General features: G+C 43.0%; 1 protein-coding gene across 2 annotated transcripts in view; it reads left to right on the forward strand.

Annotated features, from left to right (window-relative positions):
- The window catches only part of ADGRA1 (adhesion G protein-coupled receptor A1), a 475126-nt gene extending 458897 nt beyond the window's left edge, over nt 1-16229 (forward strand). For both annotated transcript variants that reach the window (XM_056849586.1, XM_056849587.1), the window contains 2 exons: nt 10499-10600; nt 14959-16229. In XM_056849586.1, coding sequence (XP_056705564.1) covers nt 10499-10600; nt 14959-16180 — 1324 coding nt within the window. In that variant the 3' untranslated portion in view covers nt 16181-16229. The remainder of the gene's footprint in view (nt 1-10498; nt 10601-14958) is intronic.
- The last annotated feature ends 3134 nt before the right edge of the window (nt 16230-19363 follow it).

Below are 19363 nucleotides of genomic sequence, written 5' to 3' on the forward strand. Positions count from 1 at the left end.
TTTTGGTGGGAGACAGGCTAGGAGGTCAGCTGGTTAGGCGGGGAGTCCGGCGGACCAAAGTAATTGAAAACAAAGCAGTTGGACTAGTGCAATTCTGATGGAACATAAGAGCAGTCGTATTTTTGACCCCAGAGGGAAACTTTCCAAGTAAACATTTCTGTGATATATAATTCTGTGGTAGTGGGGCATCTGGCAGCAATTTGATTTCTCAAATTTGTAACTGCTGCGTGTTTGGAACTGCCAACCTGCTGTTGAAGAAAATGCACAGACACACCCTGAGAAAAGTAGGGCTGGGGCCAAACCTCACATAGGGCCAATATGTAGAAAAGTGGCAGAAATGAAATAGGTAGAAGCCATGGGAATGTTGAGACTCTGAGGAAGAAAGCAAACTAAGGCGAACAGGTTTAGACTGGTGTGATACAATAGCTGCAGTATCAGATCTGGAATGGGAATAAGGATATTTCCTCTCATCCATAAACTAACTGGATGACTTTGGGCCAGGCACACAGTTTCTCTTGTTCTCAGCACATTTTACTACCTCACAAAACTGTTGTGAGGGTAAAATGGAACGGGAGAACCTGACCTCCTTGGAGGGATGGCAGGCTAAAAATGTAATTGATAGAGAATGTTTGTCCTGTGATACTCATAGAATTTTGCACAATGTGACTTCTGTGCCCTGGCAGACTAAAGGGGGCCAAGAAGAAGTAGGGAAGTGGTCTGAATTGATCATATTGATGTATACTAATCAGCCAGTTTTGGCCCTGACCTGGATAGCCCCAGGTTAGCCTGATCTTGTCAAATCTCAGAAGCTAAGCAGGGTCAGGCCTGGTTAGAATTTGGATGGGCGGCCTCAAATGACTACCAAGGTTGTAATGCGGAGGCAGGCAATGGCAAACCAATTCTGAACGTCTCTTGCCTTGAATACCCTCTGGGGTCACCATAAGCCAGCTGCTACTTGACAGCATACACACACACAACCAGTTTTGACTGCAGGCTTATAGTTCCGCATATCTCCCTGTAGAATATCTTTTCATTTTTCATTGTCCTTTGAATCACCGTGTGTCAGTGTAATAACGTTATAATATGTGCATTATTCTAGCTCTTTGAAAGGGCCTATTTTCATATTTGAATGTGACATTTGGGCTAAGTTTCCTCCAGCTTCCATCTCCTACAGTGCAAACAAAACCCTTGCGAGTTCCCGTAGCGCTGTAGGGGACGTGGAGTTAAAAAGTCTTGCTGTCTCCATTTAAAACAATGAAGCAGCACCTGAGGCTTGGAGGAAGCACATGGTTCCAAGCTCGAGGATCTAAGGATTATCACTGAGCCCTACTAACCCAGAGGCAATCCATCTCAAATGTCACACATGAACCCGAGTGTCTGGTTTTATTAAAATTATTGCTGCTCTCCTTTTATTTTTCGTTTCACTGGCAGTTTTTAAGATACACATCGCCGTGTAGGATTTAATGGCGCACATTTAGCTAAAATATGTCTCAAAAGGAAGAGAGCAGAGACCTGCCAATTCTTTTCTGTTTTTAATCGTGCAAGATTGAGTTTATAGACTTGGGGAGGAGATCTGCTTTTGAAAAGGCAGCAGACCCAGGATTATGGAGGCTTGGCTCAAGGATTCCGGAATCCACGCAGATAAGGCAGGAGATAAGTGTTTTAAAAACAATTAAATTTAAATAAATAAATCATGGGGCTGCAATGATGGGTACCCAAGGACGTGGAAGATATTATGTCATTTCAGCAGTGATCATGCTGTCTTTGAAAGGATACTGACAGACATGATGAATATAGCAGTAGAAAGAAAGGCTGGATTCACATGAAGAAAGGCAATGAAGAAGAAGAGTTGGTTTTTATACCCCGCTTTTCTCTACCGTAAGGAGTCTCCTGCCCACAACAGGCATCTTGTGAGGTAGGTGAGTCTGAGAGAGTTCTGAGAGAACTGTGACTGGCCCAAGGTCACCCAGCAGGTTTCATGTGGAGGAGTGGGGAATTGAACCTGGTTCTCCAGATTGGAGTCCACCGCTCTTAACCACTACACCACGCTGGTTCAACTGTGGAGAGACAGAGGCACATGTGCAGTATGCAGATTCCAGGTTCCTGGAATATCCAGTCAAAAGGGTCTCAGGCAGCAGATATTGGAAAAGCTCTTTCTCTTACTGAGACCCTGGAGAGCTGGTGTCAGTCTAAGGTGGATGAACCAATGGTCTGATGAAATTCCCTACCGGTAGGTGGGGCCTGAAAATCTCCTGGGATTACATCTTGTCTCCCGACTGAGGAGAGCAGTTTCCCTGGAGAAAATAGGAGCTTTAGAGGGTGGACCCTACAGCATTGCATCCCTGCTGAACTCCCCCCCCCCCGCTAAACTCTGTGCTCCATAGGTACCATGCCCCAAACTCCAAGAATTTCCCAAGATGGAGTTAGCAACCCTAAAGTTACCTTATCCTGAGAGTGAACCCATGAATCGGGCAGCAGGATTGTGGCAGCAATGCACATATAAGCTGCAAGAATGGACCCTGAGCATATAAAAATGCATGCACATAGGATGAACCATGCAAAACATTTGGAAATGCTCTCTAATATACTCTTTTGCAGCTCCCGTTCATTAGACTTGGGGTAGGAAAATGTCCCTTTTTAACTACATCAGAAATACTTTCTTAGGCCTGGGATTCTGTCTGTCATTTTGTTGATCCAGTTCACAGGTGATCACTTTCTGTTATGGATGACAAATAGTTTTGATTGTCTTAATGTATGGTGTGGTAGAAAGTGCTGTCAAGTTGCAGCCAAATAATGGCGACCCTATAGGGTTTGCAAGGCGAGAGATGAACAGAGATGGTTTGCCATTGCCTTCTTCTGTGACCCTGTGACCCTGGACTTCCTTGGTGGTCTCCCATCCAAGTACTAACCAGTGCCGACCCTTCTTAGCTTCCAAGATGTGATGCGATCAAGCCATAGTGTGATGAATTTACAGAAAGATCATTTTGGGTTTTTATACCATTATCCTAGTATCCCTTCTTATTCCAAATGTTTACTTGGGTTATCCTTCAGAGCTTTCTGTTGCTGCATCTATTCCCCTTTTCTATTTCAATATCTGCATTTCAGGTTTATCGCCATAGATGTTACACTACATTTGCCAGCTTAAATCTATTTGTTGCTCTTCATCCTTTCAGTCAAATCACTCTGTAGTCTTGATTTATTTTATTTTATTGCCTTTTTTCTGCTGAAACTGAAGCTCTCGGTGTATTCTGATTTCACAGTTGCCAATGTAAATCAGTTAATTCAAGGAACTGGAGCACAAGAGGGATGATATGGGATTTAGTTCCTTTGTTTTCCAAGATGCCTTTCCCCTACCTGTTATATTCATTTCCTTAATATTCCTTTGTTTCTTTCTTATTTTCTCTCTGTTTGATTTTATTTATCTGTTACACAGGGGGGGTTGTTCTTTTCAGCATAGTGGCTTAGAGGCTGTTTTTCCCCCCACTCCTCTATTCCTAAAGAGGCCTGATATTACAGTGAAGAATCATTTGTACAGCCTGTCATTTCCAGATAGTATTTTAATTTTCTTTTGGCAATGAAACAGGGCACTGAGCGTGCTGGGCTAGATATCAGTGCAGTGCACCTCAGGTACATGGGAGGCATTTGACTTTGCACTGTCATTTCTAGGTTATGTTTTCTCGTGTGTAGCAACAGGGTAGCTGAGCTGGGAGCGGGGCGAGAGACGGCCATTCTTCTCTAGAGCACTTTCTTGATCCTGCTTCCCAAAGTGCCTGAGAAGTGTCAACATTTGTCACATCATCTGATTTCTCCCCTCCCCCAACTCACAAATGAGTTCATGTGATAGTTACTTGTGGCCTATTCAAAACCTACCACTGGAAAATATTTCCAGGCATCATTATTCATCTGGTTGGCTGGCTGATTTCCTTTCCAGCACTTCCCTAAAGGCTTGCGGCAGGTAACACAGTCAGAAGCATCGATGTGCACACGACAAAAATTTAAAAAAACCTTCTCATCCAAATTATCCCACATTTGTCTAATCCTAGCAGTTAAGCCCAAAGAGCAGGGTTGCCAGGTCCCTCTTCACCACTGGTGGGAAGTTTTGGGGGCAGAGCCTGAGGAGGGCGGGGTTTGGGGGGAGGGACTTCAATGCCATAGAGTCCAATTGCCAAAGCGGCCATTTTCTCCAGGGGAACTGATCTCTATCGGCTGGAGATCAGTTGTAATAGCAGGAGATCTCCAGCTAGTACCTGGAGGTTGGCAACCTTACCAAAGAGGGAAGTTCTAGAAAAAAATACAGGTTCAGACTTTGAAGATTTCTTAGGAAAGAATATTCTACACTCGTCAAATGGCCACAAAGAATGCCTGGGAGTGGTATAGGAGATCTTCCAATCAGAGCAGCAGTTCAGAATTGCTGGCACAGGAGGCAATTCCTTGCAAAGGTCTCAGTATGAGGAACACAGAAAAAGAAAGGGAGGTGGGAAGAAAAGCTGCACTGGATAGACAACCAGATGCAGAGAGAGAGCCACCTGGGAGAGCAAGTGCCATTGAACTGAGTAGGGTTTCCACCAGGCGGCTGTTACCATGAACCTATCATAATAAATGAGAGGATTTAGGATGCTGACTAACCGAGCTATCATGAAACAAGTAACTCCCCTCTAAGATCATTAGATTGAATGGACCCCTCTATACCACCCAATTCTGATCCTACTCCTACACTGGCGTAGTCATACCAGCACAGAGGTTATACCTGTGTGATGTTACACTTATGAATCTCCAAGATAAACTCCAGAAGTGACCCTCGCAAGCTTCTCCAGAACAGCTTTAGAAATGTACCTTTCAGTATGTGCAATCTCAAGAGCACAAACGTGATACATGTATGTTTGTAGTGTAGGGGTGTACGCCGTTTCCCCCCGGTATTTTTAGGGTTCAGGTTTAATAATCTGAATAACTCAAATACCTGTTTGGGTTATTGGGAAGGGGCTATCCGGCTTTGCTGGGATTCCCCCTTTCCCCTGTTTGGCTGCAATTAAACCCCAAAAGGCTGAAATGGCTTATTTCAGGTTTATTTGTGGCTCAGTAAACCCGATATGAACAGCCCTAGTGAAGTGCCATCAGGTCGCAACTGACTTCTGATGACCCCATAGAGTTTTCAAGGCAAGTAATTAAGCAGAGGTAGTTTGCCATTGCCTTCCTCTGCAAAGTCTTCCTTGGTGGTCTCCCATCCACGTGCTGACCCTGCTTAGCTTCCAAGATCTGACAAGCTCAGGCTATACTATATCGTTCCACATCCCACAAATGTAATATACTGGTGATTTTATCCTATCCTTATCATAAGATGGACTACCGTGTTTTGTATTAGATGGTGTGTCAGAAAATGTATGAACTATGGTAGCTCCACGTAGAACACATTACAGTAGAGGTTATGATGACGGCATGAATAACTATTGCTAGGTCTGCATCTGAATGAAAATACTACAGCCTTCTCACCAGATGAAGCTGATCAAAAATGCTGATGGTACAGGCTGGGCACAGTGGGGGAGGGTGATTTTACTCCTCTTTTCAACAGCCATCTGGCTTTCCTCTGGACACTTTGACAATGGGCTTTTCTGCATTCTCATTTTCCTCGCTTGTAAGTTCCAGTTTCTTTCGGGGAGGGGGGGAGGGTTTCTGTTCCACATGTGTGTTGCTCCCTGCAGTGGTTGATACAATATTACACCGGTTTATGTCCAGCATAAAACGTGCAGTTTAAATCTGCGGGGAGATATGCCAGACATAAACCAGTGTAATATCGAGTTGCCCGCTAGAGGGAGCAAAACACAAGCAGAACAGAAAAATGGAACTCTTAAGAAGCAGGAATTTACAAGCAAGGAAAATAACTATTCGGAAAAGACGAATCTCACTCTTGCCTGAGCTGCTGTGCCTCATCTTGAGGAGAGAGCAGGAAGGCACAGAGGAAAGCTCTTCCCCTCATTCTAGATACACAGGCGCTGGCTAATGTTCAGCAGGGGTGGGGGAAAACAACCCTACATGTTCAGAGATACTCTACTAATTAAAAAGCTTACAGTTGTATATTTACCATTAATAGTTATATTATTATTTGTGTATGTTTGGTGGGGTGGCATCCAGAGCACGCAGTAAGTAATCAAGTGATTCTTTGGTTGATGTTAAATGTGAGTACCATTGCTTTAGTCCAAAAGATCTACCTTTGCACTGCAGTCTTAGAAAGAGTTAAAACCCACTTTATTGTTCCCTGCTAAACGTTCTTGGTCCAGAGTGATCTAACTTTGACTCTTGGGTTTCCTGGCTAAATCCCAGCTCAGTGAAGACTACCTCCAAGCATACATACTTCCCACCCAATTACCTCCCCTCCTTTTCTTATTTGGACATTTTCTCAAGACCTAAAGTTTTTCTCCTCATCATCTTTGGCCAATCTGATAGCATACCAATTTAGAAGACTGTGACTCAACTCTTGCACTTCATTTCTGTTGGGGTCAAGCCAGGATGAGCTGGTCAAAGTAATAAGCGTTGTGTAGTGGTTATTACTTTGACCAGCTCATCCTGGCTTGACCCCAACAAAAAACTTATTACTATCTGTTTTGATAATTTTAATTGAGAGATGTATTGATTGTATTGTTTTATTGTAATGGATCTGTTGTAACCGGCCCCGAACCCGGCTTTGGTTGGAGATTGAGGGCGGGCTAGAAATCTAAATAAATAAATAAATAAATTTTAACAGGTCTGCCTCCCACCTGGTTATGTTGAAAAGTCTTCCTGAGACTATTTGGAAGGCATTTATTTGTGTTGCCCTTCAGGGGAGGGACTGTAGCTTAGTGGTGGAGCATCTGCTTGGCATTCAGAAGGTCTCAGATTCAATTCCCGGCATCTCCAGTTAAAGGGACTAGGTAGGAGGTGATGTGAAAGACCTCTGCCTGAGACCCTGGAGAGCTTCTCCCCGTCTGAGTAGACCATACTGACTTTGATGGACCAAGGGTTTGATTCAGTATAAGGCAGTTTCATGAGTTCATGAGAAGTTTTGTAAGTAAATATTATTAAGAAGGGCATTTGAAGAAGGCTCTTTCTGGCGATTTATGTTTTTATCGGAATTAAGTGTTGGTTTAACTGTTGCTTGGCTTAATTGTCTGTTGTTGCTTGAGAATATCCAGAACTTGCTGGTCATTCTCTGATTATAAGCCCTTCCAGGAGGGGAAAGTTGGGATAAAGTTATTAAATAAATTCCTTGCTCCGCAGAGACACAGCATCAGCGTCCTTTCTAGATCTTGGCTTCACTTCATAATATATTATGCCATTATGTGGCAGGACAAGGAAAGAGTTCAACCTAAGCAAATTTTCTCCGACAGCATTTCCAGTCACTTTGCATATATCGATGCCCACAAAGAAAAACCCAGCGCTGTTAATGACCAGCCACAGAAGGGTTTCTGTGTCCTCAGCCCAGGTTGTAGCATGTCTAATAACAATATCAAGTAAGAATTAAGTAAAATGGCAACCGAACACCTGGCCTGCTCCCACACGGGGACTTTTCCCCCCACATGGAATTCTGGAAACCCCTGAATGAAATGGGAATGTCCACATGACATCATACTCATTAGGGCGAAAACGCATGGTCGCTTTAGCCTCCTTTATTCCCTGTTAACCAGGATTCAGCCGGGATCGAACACATGCGTTTTCGCCAAACGTGCGTTCGATCCTGGCTGAATCCTGGCTGAAACAGGGGATAAAGGAGGCTCAAGTGACCATGCGTTTTCACCCATTGTGTGTACAACTTGAGGGATTGCTGAATCAGAAATAGACATATCTTGAACCAGTTCACAGGGATTCTTCATTGTGGAGCAATGTGTGTTGCCACCACTATTTCAGCATGATATGGGGTAGCTCACTCTGTATGCCATCCCCTCCTGCTTTGGCTCTTTAAAGTTTTTTTTACTATTCCTGCTGTGATAGGCAGTGAAAATGAGGGGAATGGGAGGTGGTTTCAGAATGCTGGAATCCTGGCAAAATCATGATTTGCACAGATACCGTGGAGGATGGTAGGCAGCGACAACAGGAAGTGGCATGGGGATGAGGTGTGTTACAGAGTTGCCAGGCACAACCAATGGGAATGTGGGGTGGGGGTACAGGGTCACAGGATATACTTTTTTAAAAAATGCAGCCTCATGTACTTCCGGACGTTCTTACCAGGAGTGACAAAGGGTAGCTCTAGGAATCACCAGAAACCCTGTGGTAAAACTGTAGAGTTTCTGCCAACTCCTAAAGCTACCTGTTGTCTCTTCCAATAAGAACATCTGGTAAAGTACATGAAGGCTTGGCAGCCCTAGGTCTGTAGATGGATGCCATTCCCACTTGTTCCCAAGCTCCTTGCTGCTGTTTCTGCTGTGCCGGGGATATATTTTAATGTTCCCACATAGAGGCAGCCTTGGCCATGGCTTCAGTGGCAAACATGATCATGGCTCAGCTGGTGTACAGGTTCAGGCAAGTAACCGAGGTGAAAGACAATGAGAGTAGTCCTGAAGGCCTGAAGTTTTTCTCTTCCTCATCTTTGGCCAATCTGATAGCATACCAGCTTAGAAGACTGTGACTCAACTCTTGCACTTCATTTCTGTTGGGGTCAAGCCAGGATGAGCTGGTCAAAGTAATAAGCATGGTGTAGTCGTGTTTAAGAGCGGTGGTTTGGAGCGGTGGACTCTAATCTGGAGAACCAGGTTTGATTCCCCACTCCTCCACATGAGCAGCGGACACTAATCTGGTGAACCGGGTTGGTTTCCCCACTCCTACACATGAAGCCAACTGGGTAACTTTGGGCTAGTCACAGTTCTCTTAGAGCTCTCTCAGCCTCATCTACCTCACAGGGTGTCTGTTGTGGGGAGGGGAAGGGAAGGTGATTGTAAGCCAGTTTGATTCTCCCTTAAGTGGTAGAGCAAGTCATCATATAAAAACCAACTCTTTTTCCTCGTCCTCCTCTTCCTCTTCTTCTAGGTGCTAATGGAAGTACTTTGTCTATATCTGGACAGCAGTAGGTCTAAAGAATGGAATTTCTGAACAGGATAACTTCAAAGTGGTGGGGGAAGATACCAACAGGATGATGATGCTAGAAAGGAGAGAGTGATTTGTTTTAGTGGATGTTGTTTTGGTTGAGTGACTTTCCAGAGTGACATTGCAACCCAGGGTGACTTTTCAGAGTTTTCACTCTTTACTATAGTGCTTATAAACATAAAAGTAGCATAATAAAAAATGAAGGTTGCCTCTAAGGCTTTAGTTTGGCTAAATAAAAAGGATTTTGCACTTTGTTTGAAAATAATTATGTATGTTTATTTGTTGCATGTGCACATCCCATTTCTGCCAACACATTCAAAATGGGTTGCATACAAAATGATGGTTTACGCTGTAATAGAAGTGACACAAAAGGGGAAAAGGCTCATGACCAGAAGAGGAAAATAATAAAATTCAGGACCAACTCTTTTAAAATGCTAGGCAGATTCAGTATCTCTGAAAGGGATAGTTCATCACATACACACAAAAATTAGTTATACATCCCATTAGATTAAATTCATCAGCAGTATAACAAAAGGTGTACTCTTCAGCCTCATCATCAGAATGGGTTAAACAAGTAAATTTATGTTTTAAAACCGTTTGTTTACAAATGACTAACAAAGAGGTCTTAGATTACAGGGCTGGATGCAGCGCAGTAGGTTTGCTTGCAAGTGACTCATTTGTATAGTGTTCTACTGTCTGTCCAAGCGATTTGTGCCAATCACCAGTTTCCCCTCTAAAGCCACTCTCTATTTAATTGACATGCAATGAGTGCTCTTGAAGACCGGCAGTGGCACCCACATATTGGCTTGGCGTAGTAGCCAGCCTTTCTTTGTGCTCAACAGCTACCCTTTCTCCAGGTCCACTGGCATGCTTGGTATTTGTTGTCAGTGATGCTTTGTTCTCAGATACCTCTCTTTTGGATGGGGGATTGCTTTTAACATAATAATTATGCTAATTGAGCAGCCCAGGATTCGAGTGATTGTCCCTGGCGGGTAAAAGTGCTGTTTACTGATGTATTGATTTTGTTTTATTTACAATATTTCTATCCCATCTCTTAGCCAAAGTTCACGTATTTATTGCCAGCGATGCTTTGTTCTCAGATACCTTTCTTTTGGAGGGGGGGGTTGTTTTTAACGTAATAATTATGCTAATTGAGCAGCCCAGGATTTGAGTGATTGTCCCTGGAGTAAAAGTACTGTTTACTGGTGTACTGATTTTATTTTATTTACAACATTTCTATCCCATCTCTTAGCCAAAGTTCACTTATTCGTATTGCTTTGCATGTTCAAATGTTCTTTTATTCTGATTGTATTGGCCATTTAAAATTAATGATCTACGCTTCGTTGTGCTTTCATAAATAGATGTTTCAAGCATTACAAATCATTGTTATGAAAAATACTGTTGACCTGAAGCTAAACACATTCAGCGATCAGTCATTATCTGTTAACAGGTTTTATCTGATTAGTGGAGGTGTTCCATTTATTATTTGTGGGATTACAGCAGCAACCAACATCAATAATTATGGCATAGAAGGCAAAGCGGATACCCAATAGTAAGTATAATCCAATATGTTTTCAAACTATTAGTGGTTGTACTGATCTGTATTGTCTTCCTAATGAGCCATGAAACACAGCTTGGTATCATGTGAACTACCCTGATGGAAAGCTGCCTTGGCATTGCCTGTCATGTCTTTCTTCAGAACATTTATGTTCCACTCCTCTTCGAAGGAGCTCAGAGTAGCATTTTAGCTACAAATTAACCAGTTTTTAGATGCCTGGGATTGTTCAACCACAGATTCAATGGCCTTCAAGTAGCAGGTGCTTTCTCCTGGGCTTCCTGGGAAAAGCAGAATTGCAACAAAAATGATCAGGGACTAGAGTGACTGCCCTATGAGGAATGGTTATAATGCTTAGGGCTGTTTAGCTTGGAAAGAAGGGGGTTAAAGGGAGACATGATAGAGGCCCATAAAATTATGCATGGTATGGAGAGAGTGGACAGGGAGAAGCTTTTCTCCTTTTATAATACTAGAACATGGGGTCATCTGCTGAAGCTGGAGGATGAGAGATTCAAAACAGATGAAAGGAAGTATTTCTTCACACAACACATAGTTAAATTGCGGAACTCCCTGCCCCAGTATGTGGTGATGGCTGCCAACTTGGAAGGCTTTAAGAGGGGAGTGGACATGTTCATGGAGGATAGGGCTATTCATAGCTACTAGTAAAAATGGATACTAGTCATGATGCATACCCATTCTCTCCAGAATCAGAGGAGCATGCCTATTATATTAGGTGCTTTGGAAACAGGCAGGATAATGCTGCTGCAGCCGTCTTGTTTGTGGGCTTCCTAGAGGCACCTGGTTGGCCGCTGTGTGAACAGACCGCTGGATTTGATGGACCTTGATCTGATCCAGCATGGCCTTTCTTATGTTAAATTAAATGGCAGTTAAAATTTCACTTGCTAACACAAACACACAAACTCATTCACTGTGCTGCTGATCCAGAGAGTTATGGGTGGTCCAAAGCACACAAGAGAGCTCCTGCATGTATGTGGTCTGTTACATCAGGGGACATGTCTTGGATCATCAGAAGGTAACTGCTGAAGCAGACCAGTGATCCTCTAATCCAGTATTCTGTTTCTCACTATGCCTGACCAGATAGTCTCGGTCGCTTATAGAAGGTACACAGAAGCCAAAGTCTCCCACTACTTGTGTTCCACAGTAACTGGCATTTACATAAATACTGCCTCCAAGCATGGAGATCCCAATTGACCATGATGGCTAATAGTTACCAATGGATCTTAAAGCTGCCTAAGCTAATGGCTATCACCACATCTGTGAAGAGCTTCTTTAGTAGTGAGTTCCAGAAGTTAATTATGCATTATGTGAAGGAGTATTCCTTTTGCCCACGCTGAATCTATTGCCCATCATCGTCATTGAGTGCCTGCAAGTTCTAGCATTATGAGAGAAGGAGAAAAGTTCTCTCTATCCACTTTTTCCAAACCATGAACAATTTCATCAACTTGTGTTGTTTTTCTTACCCCTTAGTTGCCTCTTTTCTAAATTGAAGAGCCCCAAATCCTTTAACTTTTCCTTGTCCCCTTGAATATTTTTGTTGCCTTTTCCTGAAACTGCCAAGCTTTACAAATATTTTAGGGGTGGGGTGACCAGAGCTGTACACAGTATCCACACTATAGCTGCACTACAGATCTACACATCTACCATGATTCTGAGTCAGTATGTTTTTGTTAATGCTATTCTAACGGGTATCTGCTACTGTCTGAGCTAGAGCCTTTAGAGAAAGAACTTTGGTAAAACATAAGGCAGTGTCATCCTGTTGGTAACAAGAAGGAAAGGATATATTTTATTTATTTATTTTGAAAATGCCATTTTAGAAATTGACATCAAATGTGTAACAATCTAACACAACTTCTTCTAAACCAGTGGTCTCTGACCCATGAGTCAACACCCTCAGGTGGGCCATAGAGTCCTGCCTGTTGAATCACAAGCCCCTATAGATCCACTATATTTCTTACTGCTTTTGGGAAGGATATGAAGCTAGTACATGTACATAGAGAGCAATGACACAACACCTCCTGCCTCTCTTTGTGTGCACACTAAGAGAAACAGCAAAATGTGGAGATGAGTCACTTGGTGGTTGAGAGTATTCCTGTTTTTAAAAAGGTAGCACTCTTAGCAAAGGTAACATGATCTCATGCGACTTACTGTCACATATCTGCAGTTCATTTGGTCCCATGCCATCACCGGGGTGTGTGTCTATCAAACGTGGGTCATAATTCTGGAAAGGTTGAAGGCCACAGCTCTAAACAGAATAGAGGCTATTCTGGAGACTGTCATTTGAAAGACATATTTATTCCAATATGTGTGATTAGACGATTGCTTATAATCAACAGGGTATTAAAAGGTCTGATTTATTTCTGTTTGTAAATTGGTGAGACACTTTCCCTTTGGCACTGTTGTAGAGATTTTAACTACTTTAGTTTAATCACTGTAATCACAGGCAATCAATACCAGATATCACAATGTGAGCAAAAAAACTGGGAAGCAGGTGGAGTGATAAAATTGCTTAGGAGAGAGTGCTACAAACTGAGCAACAACACAGTGGGTGATATGTCTTATTCATTTTTAATAATGTTACTACATAAAAATGTAGATGCGCCAACTTTGGCGTGTTCTTTATGGAACTGATTTTTGAAGTGGCCCATGATGAGGTTCTTCTTGAAAATAACAGCATCCTAAGAGAGACGGTTCCCCTGGGGATTGCTCCACTTTTGCTTGGCATAAACTGTGCAGTCTTTAAATTTTTAAAGGCACGCACACGGATTTGTGAGTTGCTCTTAAGAGATGAAAAATGTTTACCTGTTTGCGATTGTTAGTAAAACCACATGGATAGTTTATGTGCCTGATAAACATGCACATTCTTTTCAGAGCCAGACAAAGACAATGTATCTCTAAGTGAACTGTAACTGGCCCAAGATCACCCAGCTGGTTTCATGTGGAGGAGTGGGGAATCAATCCCGGTTCTCCAGATCAGAGTCCACCGCTCTCAATCACTACATCACACTGGCTATTTATGATGTAGGGTTGCCAGCTCCAGGTTGGGAAACTCCTGGAGATGTTGGGGGTGGAGCCTGTGTAGAACAGGAACTTCACTGAGGTACAATTAGGGTCGCCAGGTCCCTCTTCACCACCGGCGGGAGGTTTTTGGGGTGGAGCCTAAGGAGGATGGGGTTTGGGGAGGGGAGGGACTTCAGTGCCATAGAATCCAATTGCCAAAGCGACCATTTTCTCCAGGTGATCTGATCTCTATCAGCTGGAGATCAGTTGTAATAGCAGGAGATCTCCATCTATTACCTGGAGGCTAAAAACCCTAGGTACAATGCCAAAGAGCCCAGCCTCCAAAGCATCCATTTTCTCCAGGGGAGCTGATCTTTGTCGTCTGGAGATGTGCTGTAATTGCGGGGGATCCCCAGCTCCCACCTGGAGGCTGGCATCCCTAGGCAAAAGTGATCAAAACATACTTTATTTTAAAAATTAAGGGTCAGTCTGGCCTCGGGGAGGGGTGCACAGATCAAGAATGTCCACCCCAGGAGGCAGACCTTCTTCAGTCAAGTTGTTCCCACCCCAGATGTGATTTCACTGCTCCCCTCCCCACCATGTGCATTGGCTTAGAAGGGTCAGAGCCCAGAGGTGGAAGAATCCTTTTAATGTTAAATGTCATTACAGAGACTTCACCAAAATCTAGGCCATCCTCTCATTTAGCACTGAGAGGGGTGCCAGGCAGCTAGGAGGGAAGCAAAAAAAAAAAAAAACCAGCACTGCCTTATGCCTAGCCAGTGCCATTCTTGACTATCCTCTCGGATCAGCTTTGTGAGATGCTCAGATCGTTGCGTCTGTTACTCTTAGCTCTATTATCATACCATTGTTAGCATATTACTTAAGCTGTAATGAAGGTTTAGCTTCACAGGTACGCACTGTGTAAAAAAACAAAGACAGTATTGCCAACCTCCAGGTACTAGCTGGAGATCTCCTGCAATTACAACTGATCTCTAGACGATAGAGATCTGTTCACCTGGAGAAAATGGCTGCTTTGGCAATTGGACTCTATGGCATTGAAGTCCCTACCCTCCCAAACCCTGCCCTCCTCAGGCTCTGCCCCCAAACCTCCCATCGGTGGTGAAGAGGGACCTGGCAACCCTGAAGTCTGTGTTAATAAAAATGGTTATTACCGTATCCTGCTTCAAAGTCCCCATCACCACCAATAACTCCCTTAGTGACGGGGAGTGTATTTGGTTTATGCTATAACCCAACTGTGTGGTTACGGTTGAATGAGCTGATTGGTTGTTTCAAAGAGCTTTCCAGTCTCTTCTACCATTTTTTCCCCTTCTTTGCAGTTGTTGGATGGCATGGGAGCCAAGTCTTGGTGCAGTTTATGGACCCGTTGCGTTCATCATCCTGGTCACCTGCATTTATTTCCTGTGCACATATGTGCAGTTGAGGCGGCACCCAGAACGAAAATACGAACTGAAGGAAAGGACAGAAGATCAGCAGAGGCTAGCAAGTCCTGAGGTTGGCCACAGTCACATTACAGATGCCGGCTCGGTCTCACAAGCGACATGCTCAATGATTTCCTCTTCCTTGCTGGAAAATGAGCATTCGTTTAAGGCTCAGCTTCGAGCTGCTGCGTTCACTTTGTTCCTGTTTACTGCCACCTGGACCTTTGGCGCACTTGCTGTTTCCCAAGGACATTTCTTGGATATGATCTTTAGCTGTCTATACGGAGCATTTTGTGTGACCTTAGGGCTCTTTATTCTGATTCATCACTGTGCAAAGCGAGACGACGTGTGGCATTGTTGGTGGTCCTGCTGCCCGTCTAGAAGAAACACATACTCAGTGCAAGTTAACGTCCGGCCAAAGGTTAATGTCAATGGAGAAAACCAGGTTCATGCGCCATGTCTCCAAGAGTCACCTTGTCCTACTAAGTCGGCTGTTTTTAATCATCCGGCTGCCAGTCACTGCAAACTCACTAATCTCCAGGCAGTGCAAAACCACGTCAACTGCCTTTCTCCAGTGACACCATGCTGCGCAAAAATGCACTGTGATCAACTCCTGGAAGATGACGCTCATATCCATGTACACAACGAGGGGACTTTCAGACCCAACATGCACATTCACAGATGTCTGAAAAGCAGAACTAAGCCACGCTACTTCAGCCGACACCGATCCGCAGGAGACAGAGAGTACGCTTACCACATTCCTTCCAGTATCGACGGCAGCATCCACAGCTCACACACAGACAGTCCTCACAGCACGCACGACAGTCAGTCGGGGCACAGGCGGCCGTGTTGTGCAAAAAATGATCCGTACCCTACCCTCAGCCAGCCTGAAAGCAGCGACATGAGTACTGTGATCTACAGCTGTGCCCAAGTGCCCGAAAGTGACTCGGTACACCATGCAGCTCATTTCGAGATGCATCCTCGGACACAGTCCTTGCCCTTTAGCGCAACCAGCCCCAACGGGATTCTAAAGGGGACCATGCACGAAGCCATGATCTACGGTTCCGATAGTACAGGAAATATCAAAACTGGCCCCTGGAAGAATGAAACTACTGTGTAGTTGGCTGGCCGCTCTTGTCCTCTCGCGGCTCAAATCATCTAAATCTTTGTTTTCCTTCTAAAACGAGTGAGAGGACCTGTTTGTGTAGCACATGAGTAAATTGTACACGTGTTCAACTTTGTTTTCTTAATGAGAAGGAGCTTTTAAAAAGCAGCAGCAGTCTTTTAAAAAAAAAGAACAGTGTAACTTGGTTCACGGGGTGGGGGTGGGGAACAAAACCCCAAAAGGTAAATCAAGGGAGCTGAATGTGAGGCAATATCCTTTGGTTATGACATGCTATATTCCTTTTTTTCTTTTAATTTTGTGAAAGTTCTGCATTAACGCCAGACACTTTCATACATATCAACCTCACATCCTTTCCAGGGTTGTTTTTTCATAGCAAAACGTTGTTCCGTTGATCCTGAATGATACAGTAGCAGAAAGATGAGGAGGATTTTCTAAATGGACTAAACACAGCTTTCCAGACACACAAAAGTGATACTGCCTCTAAAGACCTTCTGTAGCGTATGGCTTGTAAAATCTTGTAGTGTACAGTCGCTGTTACATTTCTCTTCAGGCGGAGAGAAGAGCTTGGTAACGTCCCTGTTAACATCTCTGGTGCTGTACTGGCTGTACTTTTTTTTCCTTTTGCATGACACACCTCAAGATAACACATATGCTGTTTACCAGTGTTACACCTGTGAAATGGGGAAAAAATTGTAAAAGGCTGTGATCATTCCTGTTGGTATTAATCTAGAAATTTTGAATCTCCCAAAAAAAGAGAGAGGAAAAAAAATCTACTGCACTATTTTAAGTGGCACAATCCTTTGTATGAGGTTATACAATAGCTTTGATAAGGGCCCACTCTAATGTCTCTACTGAGCATGCACTATTCATTGTCTGTGGTACTGTGCGGTGTAATAGCAGCTGTTTCCACCACTTTCACCCCTCTGTAAGTATGCCTTTGGGAACCAAACTGCAAGCTGCCTGGCAATCATTTATTTTTATTTTATTTTTAATATTTTTTTGGGTAACAAAAAGTGTGCTATAATTAACTCTTTGAGGACTACTGTCATTTAACTGAACAGATAGCCTAGGGCATAATCCAGGCCAAGTTAAGCCCTTTTAAGAGCCCCTGGTTTTTAATGGGAAAGCAGTCTGCTTGACCTTTCCCTCACATACCGTGAGCTCAGTGGGACCTACAAGTACTGACCTTGGGCTGGGCCATACCCTTGCTCTAGATTTGGAGAGGAAGACTTCCACATGCAGTGATTTTGGGGAGGGGCCATGGCTCAGCGGTAGAGCATCTGCTTGGCATGCAGAAGATCCCAGGTTCAATCTGCAGCTTCTCCAGTTAAAGGGACTAGGCAAGTAGGTGATGTGAAAGACCTCCAACTGAGACCCTGGAGAGCCACTGTCAGTCTGAGTAGACAATACTGACTTTGATGGACCAAGGGTCTGATTCAGTATAAAGCAGCTTCATGTGTAATTACTTTACATAGCAAGGTAGTCTGCAGAACTCAGAAAAGGGAAGGCTACATCACTTTAAAGAAGTTTACTTTTCAATATATATATATATAGCTATATATTTATGAATGCTCTAATTTCAGGTGAAATCCCCTTTTCTCCCGTGCCCTGGAATCCTCTGCCAATGCACATTCGGGATTGTCTTTATTATTCCATGCAAATTTGACCTTCAGAAGCAGTACTTTTATTCTGCTCAGCTCCAGGCATTGCTAGGGTCAGTAACATTCTCTATTCATGAGGCTTTGGGCAAGCAGGGTTTTTTTTAGAGATACCCATGAACATCTGGACACAAAGCACCAACTCACAGGGAAAATATAGAATTATAATTACCCTTATTGACTTTTTTTAAAGTCTGGTTATAAATGGCTTGGATACTGGGATTGGGATCATAAAACAAGAAGGGGGAAAATGTCTGCAGTGAAAGAGAGCAGTATTTCCACATTTAAAAGAACAAGCACAATGTTATATGGTTATTAATGGCAAATGTATAGACATTTAAGTAATGATGGCGTTACTTGTAATCTAGGCAATTCCCTGGGAACCTTCACTTTGTAGGGGGTTATTTTGCCATGATCTTTACATAGTTCAAGTCATTATGTGTTTCTTTATCAGCATGTTATTAATCGCTCCATTTACAATATGTATGAATCTCTTTCCTTACAAGTGTACATAACAGATTATTATTATCCTTGTTGGAATGTGTGTGTGTGTGTGTATATACACACACACACACACACACACACACACACACACACACATATTCACACATACACATGTCATATGAATGTGTTCTGCAGTGTTTGCAGGTGGGAATTAGTACTCAAAGGGTTAATGCTCAGTATCTGAGTGTGAGGAATTTTTGTTTTTTTCCCTGTATTTTTTATAAAGTTTGAATATATATATATATATATTGTAAATTACAGCAGATAATGTATCCCTAGTGCGTATGTGTGTGTGCGTGTTATATGTGTCTTTCCAAGGTGGTCCAAGCAGAAATGCACTAGATGGGTGTTTTGAGTTTTGAACCGTGTTCCGCCTTTACATGATGGTTTCTTTTAGATGATGCAAGGGGGGGGGGAAATGCCCTAAGCTTTATTCTGTATATGCTGTATATGCTTGAACTGTCTCAGAACTAAAATATAGTATTTTGCATTGTGTGCATAATATATTTTCTTTTCAATCATTCTTTTCCATGTATATGTTACTGTCATTCCACAATATCAGTGCAACTATATAGGCATAGGTATAATGTTAAATGCCAGATCTCTGTATCCCAGCGATATTTATAATGCTCTGTAATAGCTAAGTCTTAGAAGGTCTCTAGAATTATGCAAGTTAGTCAACACACACTAAGGCCCAAGTGAAATTATCACTTTTCGGGAACGCAGTCACTGAAGTTCTCCAGTTTTGTGTTTCTCTTGCCACTGTTGTTCCGTCTGACACACACAAAAAGAGATACTTAAATGGGTGCTGCTTTCCACAGAAGATCGTCTGTTATACACCTTTCCTGAAGACTAACATTCAATACTGAAACACCTTTCATATATTGTGTCTGAATATTGTTAGCAAATATTTTCTGGGCAAATTTGGGGGGGGGAGATGTTATGCAATAATCTATTTGCAAATTATTTTTTAAAGAAAATATACGGTATAATTGCAGAGTAGGAGAACATGATG

Source organism: Euleptes europaea, chromosome 5 (assembly GCF_029931775.1).
Source record: "Euleptes europaea isolate rEulEur1 chromosome 5, rEulEur1.hap1, whole genome shotgun sequence".
In the NCBI taxonomy this organism is placed as follows: domain Eukaryota; kingdom Metazoa; phylum Chordata; class Lepidosauria; order Squamata; family Sphaerodactylidae; genus Euleptes; species Euleptes europaea.